This window comes from Acinonyx jubatus, chromosome D4 (assembly GCF_027475565.1).
Source record: "Acinonyx jubatus isolate Ajub_Pintada_27869175 chromosome D4, VMU_Ajub_asm_v1.0, whole genome shotgun sequence".
Lineage (NCBI taxonomy): Eukaryota > Metazoa > Chordata > Mammalia > Carnivora > Felidae > Acinonyx > Acinonyx jubatus.
In genome coordinates this window covers 63,084,927-63,098,398 of record NC_069391.1, presented here as the reverse complement: position 1 = coordinate 63,098,398, position 13,472 = coordinate 63,084,927, and the positions used below count along the sequence as shown (strand labels likewise).

The 13,472-nt window shown below is 39.0% G+C and overlaps 1 protein-coding gene and 1 pseudogene across 4 annotated transcripts in view; both read right to left on the bottom strand.

The window, feature by feature from the left end:
• The window catches only part of SLC35D2 (solute carrier family 35 member D2), a 62,220-nt gene continuing 48,748 nt past the window's right edge, over positions 1-13,472 (bottom strand). For 3 of the 4 annotated variants that reach the window (XM_027048131.2, XM_053205163.1, XM_027048136.2), the window contains 3 exons: positions 2,916-2,994; positions 1,322-1,404; positions 1-691 (listed from right to left, as the gene is read on the bottom strand). In XM_027048131.2, the coding sequence (XP_026903932.1) occupies positions 589-691; positions 1,322-1,404; positions 2,916-2,994 (265 nt within the window). In that variant the 3' untranslated portion in view covers positions 1-588. Of the gene's footprint in view, positions 692-1,321; positions 1,405-2,915; positions 2,995-7,762; positions 7,873-13,472 lie in introns of those variants that run through there. The other variant, XR_008291201.1, reaches the window with a different exon arrangement.
• Positions 5,361-7,756, bottom strand: LOC106971485 (60S ribosomal protein L35a-like; annotated as a pseudogene).

Below are 13,472 nucleotides of genomic sequence, written 5' to 3'. Positions count from 1 at the left end.
TATAAATTATTTTTTATTTTACTTTGATGACTGGGAAAAGATACCAACATATAAAATGAAATCAGAGCTAACAAATAACTTGGAGCTAACTGGCTAACTTTATTAAAATAAAGAAAAGTCTGCTTAAACTGAAAAAAAAATGCTCTCACTGGCACTTTGCTCTGGCTGGGACCTTTAAAATTAAGGCCAACATGCTGATAATAATCACACCATCGACCTTTCCCCTCCTCTTAGCACACAAGGTACTGGCAAACAGCAGCACAGATATTTGGATGGGTCACCAACCGTTCAGTGCCCTGCCTGTGCAAGACCTTTGGAAATAATACCTTTAACCAATGGTTTACTGTGAAAGATTCACTTTCAGATGGTAAAGCTCTGCTCAAATACATTTCTCAGGGCTGATGAGGGCTCGCCGTGCAGCAGCACATGAGGTAGATTCTCTCTGCATTTTGCAGATGTTCCTGTGGTGCTTTAAGCAGGGGGGTAAGTGCTGCCCATGACCAGAACATCGGGATCCACATTCCTACATGTGGGAATGCCGCTGCATGTTCCCAGTTTGCAAGCCAGGCTGCGATTCTGCCCCAGATCCTAACTCTTTAAATCCAGAGGGATGCTTTCTTCGTCCACAGATTGTTTAGGGTTTAACTGGCTGCTCAGAGTTAAAAACGAGTATCTCAAGCCCCCTGCCATGCTGAAAGGAGAAAAGAAAAGTGAGAATAAATAAATCTCATAGGTGGTACCACCAGCAATTCCTGACATCTTTATAAGTATAGCCCGCTTAATTTGAAGGGAATTTTTCTCCTCAAGTTTGTGGATTACTTGATGAGAATCACTCCTCTAGAAATCTTTTGGGAAAGAAAAAAGTAGATCAAATCTAATACAAAACTTTGGAGAGAAACAAATACTTTATTATTGAATAAACTATGCTATTATCTTAAAACAGCACTCCATGTGTAGGACCCCAAAATGCCTTTCAAAAGTATCTCAGCCACTCCTCCCAATATCCTTAGCGGATGGTGCTCTGACAGAGCAGGACATCAGTCAGGCCCACTTCACAAGAGGAAGAAACATAATTTAGGAGACTTTTTTTGTGAGAAAGACACATGAATTAAGTTTGGATCTCAGCCCCTTGAATTTTCATTACACACGTCCCCATGATCCACGTGAAGGAGCATGTCATTAAAACAGATGAACTGAGTGATTTAAGTAAAATTATCTTAGAAACTGAAATGTCAAAACATCTTGCATTCTTTCACTTATAAATCAGACTTTTTAAAACTCATATTTTACTAAAATGAGTTCATTTAGAAATCCCACTTACCAAATATTTAACCCTACAAAGTTTAACACAGAGAAAATGTAGTCTCCACCAACTAACATCCCAATGTAGGCAATGGATACATTCTGCAGAAAGAGAGAGAAGATTAGTCATTTTATTTTACTTTATTAAAGTTTATTTATTTATTTAGTTAGTTACTTACTTTCTTATTTAGAGGGAGAGAGAGAGAGAGAATGTGAGCAGGGGAGGGGCAGAGAGAGGGAGGGAGAGAATCCCAAGCAGGCTCCATGCTGTCAGCACACAGCCCAACTTGGGGCTTGATCTCATGAACCACAAGATCACGACCTAAGCCAAAAATCAAGAGTTGGACACTTAACTAACCGAGCCACTCAGGTGCCTCAGATCAGTCATTTTAAAAGTGAAGAATTTAAGGGGGAAATACATGTATATGGTAAAATCTGAAACTAAATATTTTAGCTTTGCTCAGAGACTTTAACTTTGCTCAGAGACTTGTAAGTACATAGGTGTTCACAGAGTATTGAATGAATAAGTAAAAAACCATTACACATGGCTTTATAAAGAAATAAGGTAAACCATGGCATAATTACAGAACACTGCATCACACACAAAAAAAGATGTGTAAGAGTTGAGTTGTCATCAGCTTTTCAGATCCCATCTCTTTACCATCATTGGGTAGTGAATTTTAATCATACTGACCCTAAACTCACACAGATCAGACATCCAGCAAATTCCAAGTAGTGCCCTGCCCCGGGTATTCTAGGAGGGTCTGGGCAGCCAACAGACAAGTCAACTGTTAAAGCAGGAAGTCTTTCTCACTCACTTTATTCATGTGAATAGAGAAACAAGGCAACTGTATGAGAGAACACAGAAAACCCATCCTCTTCTTCAGGACTGTGTGGATTCAAACGCACACACATAAAACACACCTACGCACAATCCATGAGTTTAGAACCTTATAAGTGAGCATATACCTAGATTGAAAAACAGTTCTTCACGGGGCTTCCCTTTCTTACACATTTTTTAATGCTTATTTATTTGCTTAATTTTTGTTTGAGAGACAGAGAGAGACAGAGCATGAGAAGAGGAGGGGCAGAGAGAAAGGGAGACACAGAATCTGAAGCAGGCTCCAAGCTGTCAGCACAGAGCCCAACGTGGGACTCGAACTCACAAACCACGAGGTCATGACCTGAGCCAAAGTCAGTCGCTTAACTGACTGAGCCACCCAGGCGCCTCACCTGGGCTTCTCTTTCCTAGTCAGCAGGCTCTCCCAGAAAACCAAACCGTACTAACAAGGTACCAAACAAGGTATCTTGCTGAGCGCAGAAATTTGGAATTTTTCTCAGTTTTACGTCATTTTCCCAGACCATCCCCTTTCACCACCCCTAACCTTAAAGTGATAATTTGTCTCTCCTTTTTAAATGAACAAGCCCTCCCTCTGTTTTACAGATTGGGGGATGAGAAGACCTAAGAAAGGATCACCCAGGTGCAGCTGAAAATGCCACAAGCCTCCATGCTCACTATCCCCCCCGTAACAACAATAAAATCAAACTCTGCTTCTATCATGAAGACTGGATTCATGGCTGATTTCCCAATTCCCAAGGCGTCACCCCCTTACCTTGATGGCTCCAACCACTGCCGTTGTGAGGGCTGAATTGTAATAGCTGCACAAAACTGTGGAGTACATCAACAGAAACCTGGGGCAAGGAAGGAAACGCTTGGATGTGTGCCTTACTGTGCTGGGTATAATAACAGATTAAGAAGAGTCCCCATGTGACCCACCCACAAATGCTTTAAACAAAAAAGAAAAACGTACGATAAAGATTTTATAACCTACATCTAAAAACATCCCCTTTGTAACTCCAAATTGTTACAGGAAAATCGTCCAGTGGTGAATCAGCCAAACTTTCACCCTTAGGTATGCTTTTCATTCTATCTGTGCACTTCCCATTATATTTCCACATAAAGGGGGGTAAGAACTGGGAAAGTTTTTGTAATGGTCTGAAATCTTCTGTTTAACAACTATGTCACAACAGTGCTCTCTAACCTTCTGTGCATCTGAATCAGCTGGCACACTTTTAACACACAATGATGCCTGACAGAAGTTCTCCTTCCGTTGATTTGAGGTGGGGCCCTTGACTGCATGCAATATCAAAGCTCCAGAGATAATTCTAATGTGCAGCAGCTGAGAACCACTGGTGTTAGAAGGGAAAATCAGGGAAGGGTCACTGGCTTTGGATGAAAAAGAATGAAATGAATGGATCCCACAGCAATGAGACAACAAAAAGAAACAAAAGACATCCAAATTGGTAAGGAAGAAGTAAAATTTTCACTATTTGCAGATGACATGATAATCTATAAATTAAACCCAAAGACTCCACCAAAAAACTGCTAGGACTGATCAGCAAATTTAGTAGTATACAGGATACAAAATCAATGTATAGAAATCTGTTGCTATTCTATACACTAATGAAGCAGCAGAAAGAGAAATTACAACAACAATCCCATTTACAATTGCACCAAAAATAATAACATACCTAGGAATAAACTTAACCGAAGAGTGAAAGACCTGTCCTCTGAAAACTATAAAACACTGATGAAAGAAACTGAAGATGACACAAAGAAATGGAAAGATATTCCATGCTCCTGGATTGGAAGAACAAATATTGTTAAAATGTCTATACTACCCAAAGCAATCTACAGATTTAATGCAATCCCTATAAAAACACCAACAGCATTTTTCACACAACTAGAACAAACAATCCTAAGATTTGTATGGAACCAGAAGAGACCCTGACTAGCCAAAGTAATCCTGAAAAAGAAAACCAAAGCTGGAGGTATCATAATTCCAGATTTTAAGTTATATTACAAAGATGTAGTCATCAAAACAGTATGGTACTGGCACAAAAATAGACACATAGATCAACAGTACAGAACAGAAAACCCAGAAATAAACCCACAATTACATGGTCAAGTAATATTCCACAAAGGAGGCAAGAATATACAATGGGAAAGACAGTCTCTTCAACTAATGAAAACTGGACGACAATGTACAAAAGAATGAAACTGAACCACTTTCTTTCACTGTACACAAAAATAAACTCAAGATGGATTAAGGACCTAAATGTGAGACCTCAAACCATAAAAATCCTAGGAGAGAGCACAGGCAGTAATTTCTTTGACACTGGTCATAGCAACATCTTTCTAATTAGGTCTCCTGAGACAAAGGAAATAAAAGCAAAAGTAAACTACTGGGATTACATCAAAATCAAAAGCTGCATGGCAAAAGATACAATCAATAAAACTAAAAGGCAATGTACTGAATGGGAGAAGATATTTTCAAATGATAGATCTGATAAAGAGTTGGTATCCAAAATCTATAAAGAATTCATTAAAGTCAACACCCCCAAAATAAGTAATCCAGTAAAAAATGGGCAGAACACATAAATATTTCTCCAAAGAAGACATCGAGATGGGCAACAGACAAATTAAAAGATGCTCAACATCACTGATCATCAGGGAAATGCAAATCAAAACCACAATGAGGTATCATCTCACACCTGTCAGAATGCCTAAAATCCAAAACACAGGAAACAAGTGTTGGTAAGGATGTGGAGAAAAGGGAATACTTGTGCACTGTTGGTGGGAATGTAGGCTGGTGTGGCCACTGTGGAAAATGTGGAGGTTCTTCATAAAGTAAAAACAGAACCACCCTATGATCTAGTAATCACACTACTATGTATTTACCCCCAAAATACAAAAGCACTAATTCAAAGGGATACATGCACCCTTATGTTTATTGCAGCATTATTTACAATAGCCGAATTATGGAAGCAGACCAAGTGTCCATCAAGAGATGAATGGATAATGGCAGTTGTAGAACGGGAGGGATGTCTAGCATATCAGGTATGATTGGTGAAAGGGAAATAGCATTGATTCTGATCATTCTTGGTCAGCTTCTTTCTTTTCTTTCTCTTTCCTTCCTTCCTTTCCTCCCTTTGTTTTTTTCCTTCTTTTCCTCCCTCCCTTCCTTCCTTCTTCCCTCCCTCCCTCCCTCCCTTCCTTCCTTCCTTCCTTCCTCCCTTTCTTTCTTTCTACAAAAATTAGGGGCGCCTATGTGGCTCAGTCAATTAAGCTTCCGACTCTTGATCTCAGTGTTGCAAATTCAAACCCTGCACTGGGCTCCACACTGGGTGTGAAGCCTACTTTAAAAAAATTAAACTTAGGGGCATCTGGGTGGCTCAGTCGGTTAAGTGTCTGACTTTGGCTCACAGTTCGTGGGTTTGAGCCCACGCTGGGGTCTGTGCTGACAGCTCAGAGCCTGAAGCCTGCTTCAGATTCTCTGTCTCCCTCTCTCTCTGCCCCTCCCCTGCTTGCTCTCTGTGTGTCTCTCCCTCAAAAATAAAAAACATTTAAAAAAATTTTTTTAATTAAAAATAAAAAAAATTACATTTAACAGTTTTGCATTACAGGCTCATGATTCATGCTTGCTCTAACGTGAAGGTTAAGGTTGTTGTAGAACTTCAAGCTCAGGGGTGCCTGAGTGGCCCAGTTGGTTAGGCGTCCGACTTTGGTTCAGGTCATGATCTCACAGTTCATGAGTTCGAGCCCCACGTTGGGCTCTGTGCTGACAGCTCAGAGTCTGGAGCCTGCTTTGGATTCTGTGTCTCCCTCTCTCTCTGCCCCTTCCCTGCTCACACTCTGTCTCTGTCTCTCAAAAATGAATAAACATTAAAAAAAAAGAATTTCAAGCTCAGTAATTTTGAACACTGAAATGTTCATCTGGGATGTAATAGCAATATTCAGTACTGACCATCACTGTTAAAACAATTTTTAGTTTTCCTCAAGTTAGTTATATTGTAGGAGTGTGCCTAAGCAGCAAGTGTGTGTAGGTTAAAACAGTTACACTTATGTTAAATGATGTTTTTTTTTCTTTCTACACCTTTATTTACTTTTCAGTTAGTTTAAATCCTTGAGGTATACAGCATTACATGGATTCTGTGGCCAATGGCTTTAGCAGAAAGGTTGCTTTGGAATTTGGCACGAACCATGCCACTGTTTCCATGAGCACAAGTTACCTTTCCCCAGATTACTCTGGTTTTATTTGGTTTGCCTTCAGGAGTCACTGTGTTGTTCTTTGCTTTGTACACATAAGCATATCTCTTGCCTATAGAGAATTCAGTTTCATCTCAAGTATAAAGACCTTCAATTTGAAGAAGAGCTGTGTGCTCCCTTTGGTTCCGGAGACCCTGCTTACAGCCAGCAAAAATGGCTTTGGACCACAGCCTTCCAGATATATTTGTCATTTCAGGAGTCCTGTTCCCAGCAGGCCTCCACAGGTTCCAAGATGGCAGAAAGAGCTAAATGTTGCTCTTACAGCACAATACTCTGAAAGCTTTGGATACATGTTGAGAAATACACTTTTCTGCCAAACTGAAATGTAGGAGCTGTGTCTATGATTCAGAGTGAAAACACCTGGCATGTTTGTTAATTCTAACTGTTTGGTTTAATATCCTATAAGGCATGTAAGTGTACACTTGTATTTTTTTTAAGATCTGGGACAATTTTGAAATTTAATACCAATACTTTAGGAGTTTGGTCATGTTATTTGTATGAGATGCTGAGGCTTTGATTTAAAACTTTCCTTGTATTGTGATTTCCGTTAGATGTACTGTACTAAGTGAAATTTATTAAATAAATCTTTCTTTTAAAAACTGGGAAAAAAGAGATGAATGGATAAAGAAGATGTGCTATATACACACATAAATGGAATATTATTCCCCCATAAAAAAGAAAAATAATGAAATCTTACCATTTGCAATGACATAGATGGAGCTAGACAGTATTATGCTAAGAGAAATAAGTCAGTCACAGAAAAATAAATACCATATGATTTCACTCGGGTGTGGAATTTAAAGAACAAAACAAGTGAGCACAGGAAAAAGAGAGAGAGACCAAGAAACAGACACTTAACTACAGAGACCAAACTGATGGTTGCCACAGGGAAGGTGGGTGGGGGGATGTGTGAAATAGGTGATGGGGACTAAAGAGTGCATGAGAAAAAGAGAGAGAGAGAGAGAAATTAGTGAATTCCATATGTCAGTGATAATCCTGTACCCTATGACCAAAGTTAATTCACCAGACATTCAACGTTGAGTACTATATTGAAAAGAAAATGACTACAGAACTGTAATCAAGAACCACACAAAAAGCATATATGTACAGGAAAGAATCCAATCAGAAGAAATATGTTCATTTCACTCAAGAAGTGAAGACAATTAGCTGAGGCGTAAGTGGGGTGCAAATTCCATCCACCCAAAAAGAGGGATCATAAGATGTGTTTGATTTTAAAGCTAAATCCCAGTTAGGAGGCATAAGCCTGGACTCCCAGTGACAGAGCAGAGGGAATCAGACTCCAGAAAGGGCTCAGCCTGTGTCCCTGTGTCTTAGGGAGTATCTTCCTACCAGAATTTAGTGCCCAGCCCAGGGTCCAGGTGAGAATCTCCAAACTGTTAATAACAGAATCCGGATCACAAATCTTCAACACAGTAACTGCTTTTGGCCTGAGTATGTTTCTTAATAGGGATAGTAGAGAAAAATATTAGAGATAAAGTACACCAGGCTTTCATGTTAAGGAATAAACTCAATTACAAACTTAAATTCTGTAATCTTCAGAATACCATGTCTCTGTTATTAAGCTAATTACCACAATTTGACAAGTTAGAGCACCCAACATCTTGGCCTCTGTGGTTTGAAACTGAAATTTGCAATTGGGATTACACTTGCAATTTTCATTTGAAAGAGGTAAGAAAATCTGAGTCCATCTGAACACAGTATCTGATGTTTAAAAGAAGCTGATTTACCACATTTCTAAGTTTGGTTTATTAGATTTCAAGGAGTTGCTTAGGTGTGTTAGGCAACCTGGCTCATAAGCTTTGCTAGGGCTTTATTAGGGCTTAGAATAGCTGGAGAAAAATAAGGTGAATTGTATTTGTAAATGCAGTTTAAAATGCTTAATTTTTTTTGGTAAATGAGACCAATGTACACTAAATTGTTTAGGAGGTTTTAATCAGCTAAACTTGAATTAATAAACCATTAATAAATAATGAAAGTAAATGCTATGTCAATACAAAAATTAGTAACTTTATAAAGAGAGCAACAGTATTCATAAACTGAATTTAAAGGCTTAAAAAAATCTAAGTTTTTTATGTTTATAATTTTCATAAATTCAACATTAATTCATAGCCCCAGGAACTATAAATAATCCTATTCATGCATAAAATAAAAAGATTAAAAAACTCAATATGATGTTACTGAGTGCCTACTCTGCTAGGTCCAGATAGTAAGAGTACATAACCCACAGCATCTGCCCTGGAGGAGGTGAGTCTAATAAAATACCAGAGATTATAGCACAGAGAAGGGGTCTCACCCAACTTACTGGATACAGAAAAGTTTCCTGCAGGCTTCCTAAATTAGTACAGACTTAAACCCAAAGCAGTCATAGTTTTTACTTTTATTTTTATTTAAAAATTCCTACCCCAGGGTTCTAATCATGCAACGTTTTCTCCATCCTAATTTTAGTGAAAACACCTCCACTTACATTCAGAATTGGAGAATACCTTGGATATAAGATCTCAGTATCCATGAGTGTGGACAACTAGAGCACAAACTCATCAGCTGGGCAGAGCACAGAAGGAGCTCCCCTCTCCAAGGTCTGGAGGAGTCTGAATTAGCCAATGTCCTAAGTAAAAGATAGCCTCTAGACCAAAAGGCTGCACTTCTCAGTATCACCACCAGGTGTCCCCAGAGGGAAGATAAATAGATACACATAGATAGATATATAGACATGGATGTATAGATATATATAGATATATCCACAAGGATCAAAGTAGTGTATTACAATTTTCTTTCTAAGAAACAACCTTTCTATATGCCAATGTGCACCCTATATAGTCCTTTGGCTAAGAACAAGGCTCTAAACTAAAAGAACTTCTATTAACTCAGTACAAAGGAAACCATACCACTTTTAACACTAAAAATGTCAACCTCCACTTGACAGTAGTTTTGCTTTTAGCATCCGTGGATTAACAAAATGCAGATATTTAAAGGCATTGCTGAATTAGCAGCTTCTTGCCATTCTGTATTTTTTAGATCAGATATCATCTATGTACATTTGAAAAATAATAGCACATATATATGATACACATTCAGACAACAGATGCCAACAGTATATTTGAGCTTATAGGTCTCCAAGAGATGGAGGTGCTCACATGGAAACCCTGGAGCAGAACTCCTGCTCCAAGGTTCTTACCATTTCTGAAAATGACACAAAAAAAATAACTGATTTACCCAAAATTGTAGGGCAAACCGGCGGCAGTCACAAATAGAACACAAATGACCTCGTTTACAACTTGTGCTGCTTATCATTCCATGAATGAGCATATACATAAATTCAACACAAATGTTCAAATAATAATGGGCCACTTTTACAGTCCTTTCACAAACCACAGTGGTACCCTAGCACATTACTCTAATTCCAGATTTCAAAGAATTTCAAGTAATATCATCTCACCCATCTCTAGTAAGAACACACTCCTACCCAAGCTCTCAGTGCTGTGCCAGGGATGCCAAAATCGTGGGATAACTATGGTCCATCCTCCCAAAGCACCAATCTTACACTAAGATTTGATTTGTTGAGAACGTGGGAATATCTGCAGTCTTTAAAGTGCCGTTGCTCCTATGCCCCAGCTATCTGCAGGGTCCTGTTTTCTCTTATCTGTTACATCTTGGTGGGAGAAGTGAAGGTTCAAAGAATAAAACATTTTTTTATCCTGTGATTAGAAAATATTTGATACTTCTGTGTTTTCATTAAGGAATATATTGCTGCTTCAGTGGGATCAAAAGATCTGCTACTGGGGCAGAAAGAGACTAGAATAATCACCTCCAAGGCCCAAGGGCTGGGCCAGCCACTGGTATGAATGAACTGGAGCCTGTAATTTTTCAGCAATATTAAAAAGACTTGCAGAGCGAGCTTTTTAAAATCTAGTTTGTCAACTTAAATTTCAGCCTATATTTTACTTTTGCCTGCATTAAATTATCTTAGATCCCACAATCCAGTTTACCTTCCTGACATAATTAAACTCAATCATATGTTTTATTTACAAACTCCTGATTACAAACAGCATTTTCAAGAGCTGAATCTTTCTACCATAATTCGAAAAAAAAATTAAAATCCTACCCTTTTCACCATTCCATTCATTTAACATATATTTTTTAAGTGTTATAATTCTGTAATTATATTTCAACAGGGACAGAGGTTTGGTGGTTAGAAAAAGCAAGTTTGAAATGCAAACTTGAAAGAGTGAAAATAAGTAAGAAGCTGAGCATCAGAATCCTCTGGAATCAAGGGTTGGGATGCATATGTATGAGCCCTAAGTCATTCCTTGAGCAGAGGCTAAAGAAAAGGGACAGATGAGCCCAGTACCGATTGTTCTGAAAACCAAGAATATGCTCAGAAGCTTATAATGGCTTCTCTTACTGTGAAAAAATAAGTGATCCAATGCTTTGAGTGAGAAACTTTGAGAAAGGATTTTGAAAAATACACTATGCCAAAATTGGAGTTTCCTTCAAGAGCAGTTTCAGAATTAAAATTTGACCCCTGAAGGTAAAGTAGAGCTGATCCCTGAACAACACAGAAGCTAGGGGTGCCAACCCCCCCCCAGTCAAAAATCTAGGTATAACTTTTGACTTCCCAAAAACTTAACTGCTAATAGCCTACTGTAGACCAGAAACCTTACTGACAACATAGTCAATTAACACATATTTTGTATATTATATGCATTGAATACTGTATTCTTACAATAAAGTAAGCTAGAGAAAAGGAAATATTATTAAGAAAATCATGAGTTATTGGGACCTCATCAAGATAAAAAACTTATGCACAGTGAAGGAAACAATCAACAAAACTAAAAGGCAACCAATGGAATGGGAAAAAATATTTACAAATGACATATCAGATAAAGGGTTAGTATCCAAAATCTATAAAGAACTGATCAAACTCAGGGAGAGGCCAAGATGGTAGAACAGCATGAAAGTTTTTTGTGTGTCTCGCGTCCATGAAATGCGGCCAGATCAACACTAAACCATCCTGCACACCTAGAAAATGGATTTGAGGATTAACACAATAATCTGCACAACCTGAACCACAGAACTCAGCAGGTACACGGCACGGAGAAGTGAACTGGGGGAGAGAGAAGCCACGGAGGGAAGAGAGCTGTTTTGCTTGTGGAGAGAGGACACAGATAGGGAGAGAGTTCGGGAAAAGTACCTCCCCTCCAAAAGCAGCTGGAAAGTGGAAAACTGGAAACAGCCACAGGGACTGAACTAAAAAGGGAGAAAGGAGAAAGGAGAGGGTTTAAATTCCATTAAGACTCTATAAACAGGGGGAGCACAGAGTCTGAAACTCCACAGCTCAATACTTGGCGGTGCTCTGGTGGGAAGGGCAAATCCCCAGGAGCAGAGTGGAGTCCGGGAGGTTCTCAGGCCACACAGGAAGAAACGGTTCCACTGCTGGAAGGGCATTTGGTAGAGGCTATGCAGCCACCCAGTCCCAGCAGACCCCAGAGAACAACCACATTCACTGGTACTGGAGCAAGGTCATTAAGGGTGAAGCCTGGTGCCAGATGTGTGTTGTGATTTTCCATAATCCCTGAAACACTGCTGCTACACGATCACGTGAACTTTTTCTGGGGCAGGCTGCCACCCAGCCACAGTCTCTGGGAATCAGCAGCAGCACGGTCCCGCGAACATTCCTGGGTGCAGCCGACACTCAGCCATTGCTTGGTGAGACTCTCCCCCAGAGGATCTGAGTGGGTGAAAGCCACAGCCCCTCAGAAGTGAGGGGTTGGGAAACACAGCCACATGTGAGATAAAACTCAGGAAGGAGGTGCGGCCTGACAACCTGATGGCTTGGTCACAGACAGTGTAAAAGCGGGGAGTAGACAGAAGCCGGAGAAAAAGTACAGGTGTGCAGTTGCAGTTGCTCATTGGGGAGAGCACAGAGTTCCAATACTAGAGACTGGGTAGCTGGGTGATGCCATTTTCACCCCTCCTGCACATGCTTATACATACCTACAAGCACCACAACAATCACCCCAGTAATCTAAGCAGCGCCATTTAGTGGAGAATGGAGTTGTTGCACTAAGCCCCACCCAACTGGGCCAACCTCGCTCTTCAGGAACATCACAAATCTCTCCGCCTGCCTAGTTTGTGGACTATAAAGTGCTTCATAGTTTGACTTCTAGGGGAAACCAATGTAATTTCAATCATATTTCAGTCTGTTCAAGGGTCCATCTATTCAATTTTCTTTTTTTTTCTTTTTCATTTCTTTTCTTGAATACAGAGAGAAAAAAGTTATTTTTATTTTCAATTTTTATTAAAAATATTTTTATTTTTTAACTATATTTTTTACTTCTTTTGTAAATTTTTCAAATTCTATTTTACTTCCATTTCATTTTATTCTATTTCACTGTATTCATTTTCTCAAATTTTTAAACTTTTTTTCTTTTTTTTCCCCTTTTTTTTCTATCAAGCTCCTTTCAATAACCAGACCAAAACACACCTAGAATCTAGCATCATGCATTTGATTTGTATGTGTTGTTTTTAATTTTTTAATTTTCTTTTTTTTTTTACCTTATCAATTCCTTTTCTTCCTTCAAAATGATGAAATGAAGGAATTCACCACAAAGAAAGAGCTGGAAGAAATGACAGCCAGGGACTTAAGCAACACAGATACAAGCAAGATGTCTGAACCAGAATTTAGAATCACAATAACCAGAATACTAGCTAGGGTCAGAAACAGATTAGAATCCCTCTCTGTGGAGATAAGAAGTAAAAGCTAGTCAGGATGAAATAAAACATGCTATAACTGAGCTGTTATCATGAATAGATGCCACGGCAGCAAGGATGGATGAGGCAGAATAGCGAATCAGCGATATAGAAGACAAACTTATGAAGAATAATGAAGCAGAAAAAAAAGAGGGAGACTAAGGCAAAAGAGTACAAGAATTAGAGAAATTGGTGACTCATCAATAAGGAACAACATTAGAATCATAGGGGTCCAAGAAGATGAAGAAAGAGAAAAAGGGGTAGAAGGGTTATGTGAGCAAATCATAGC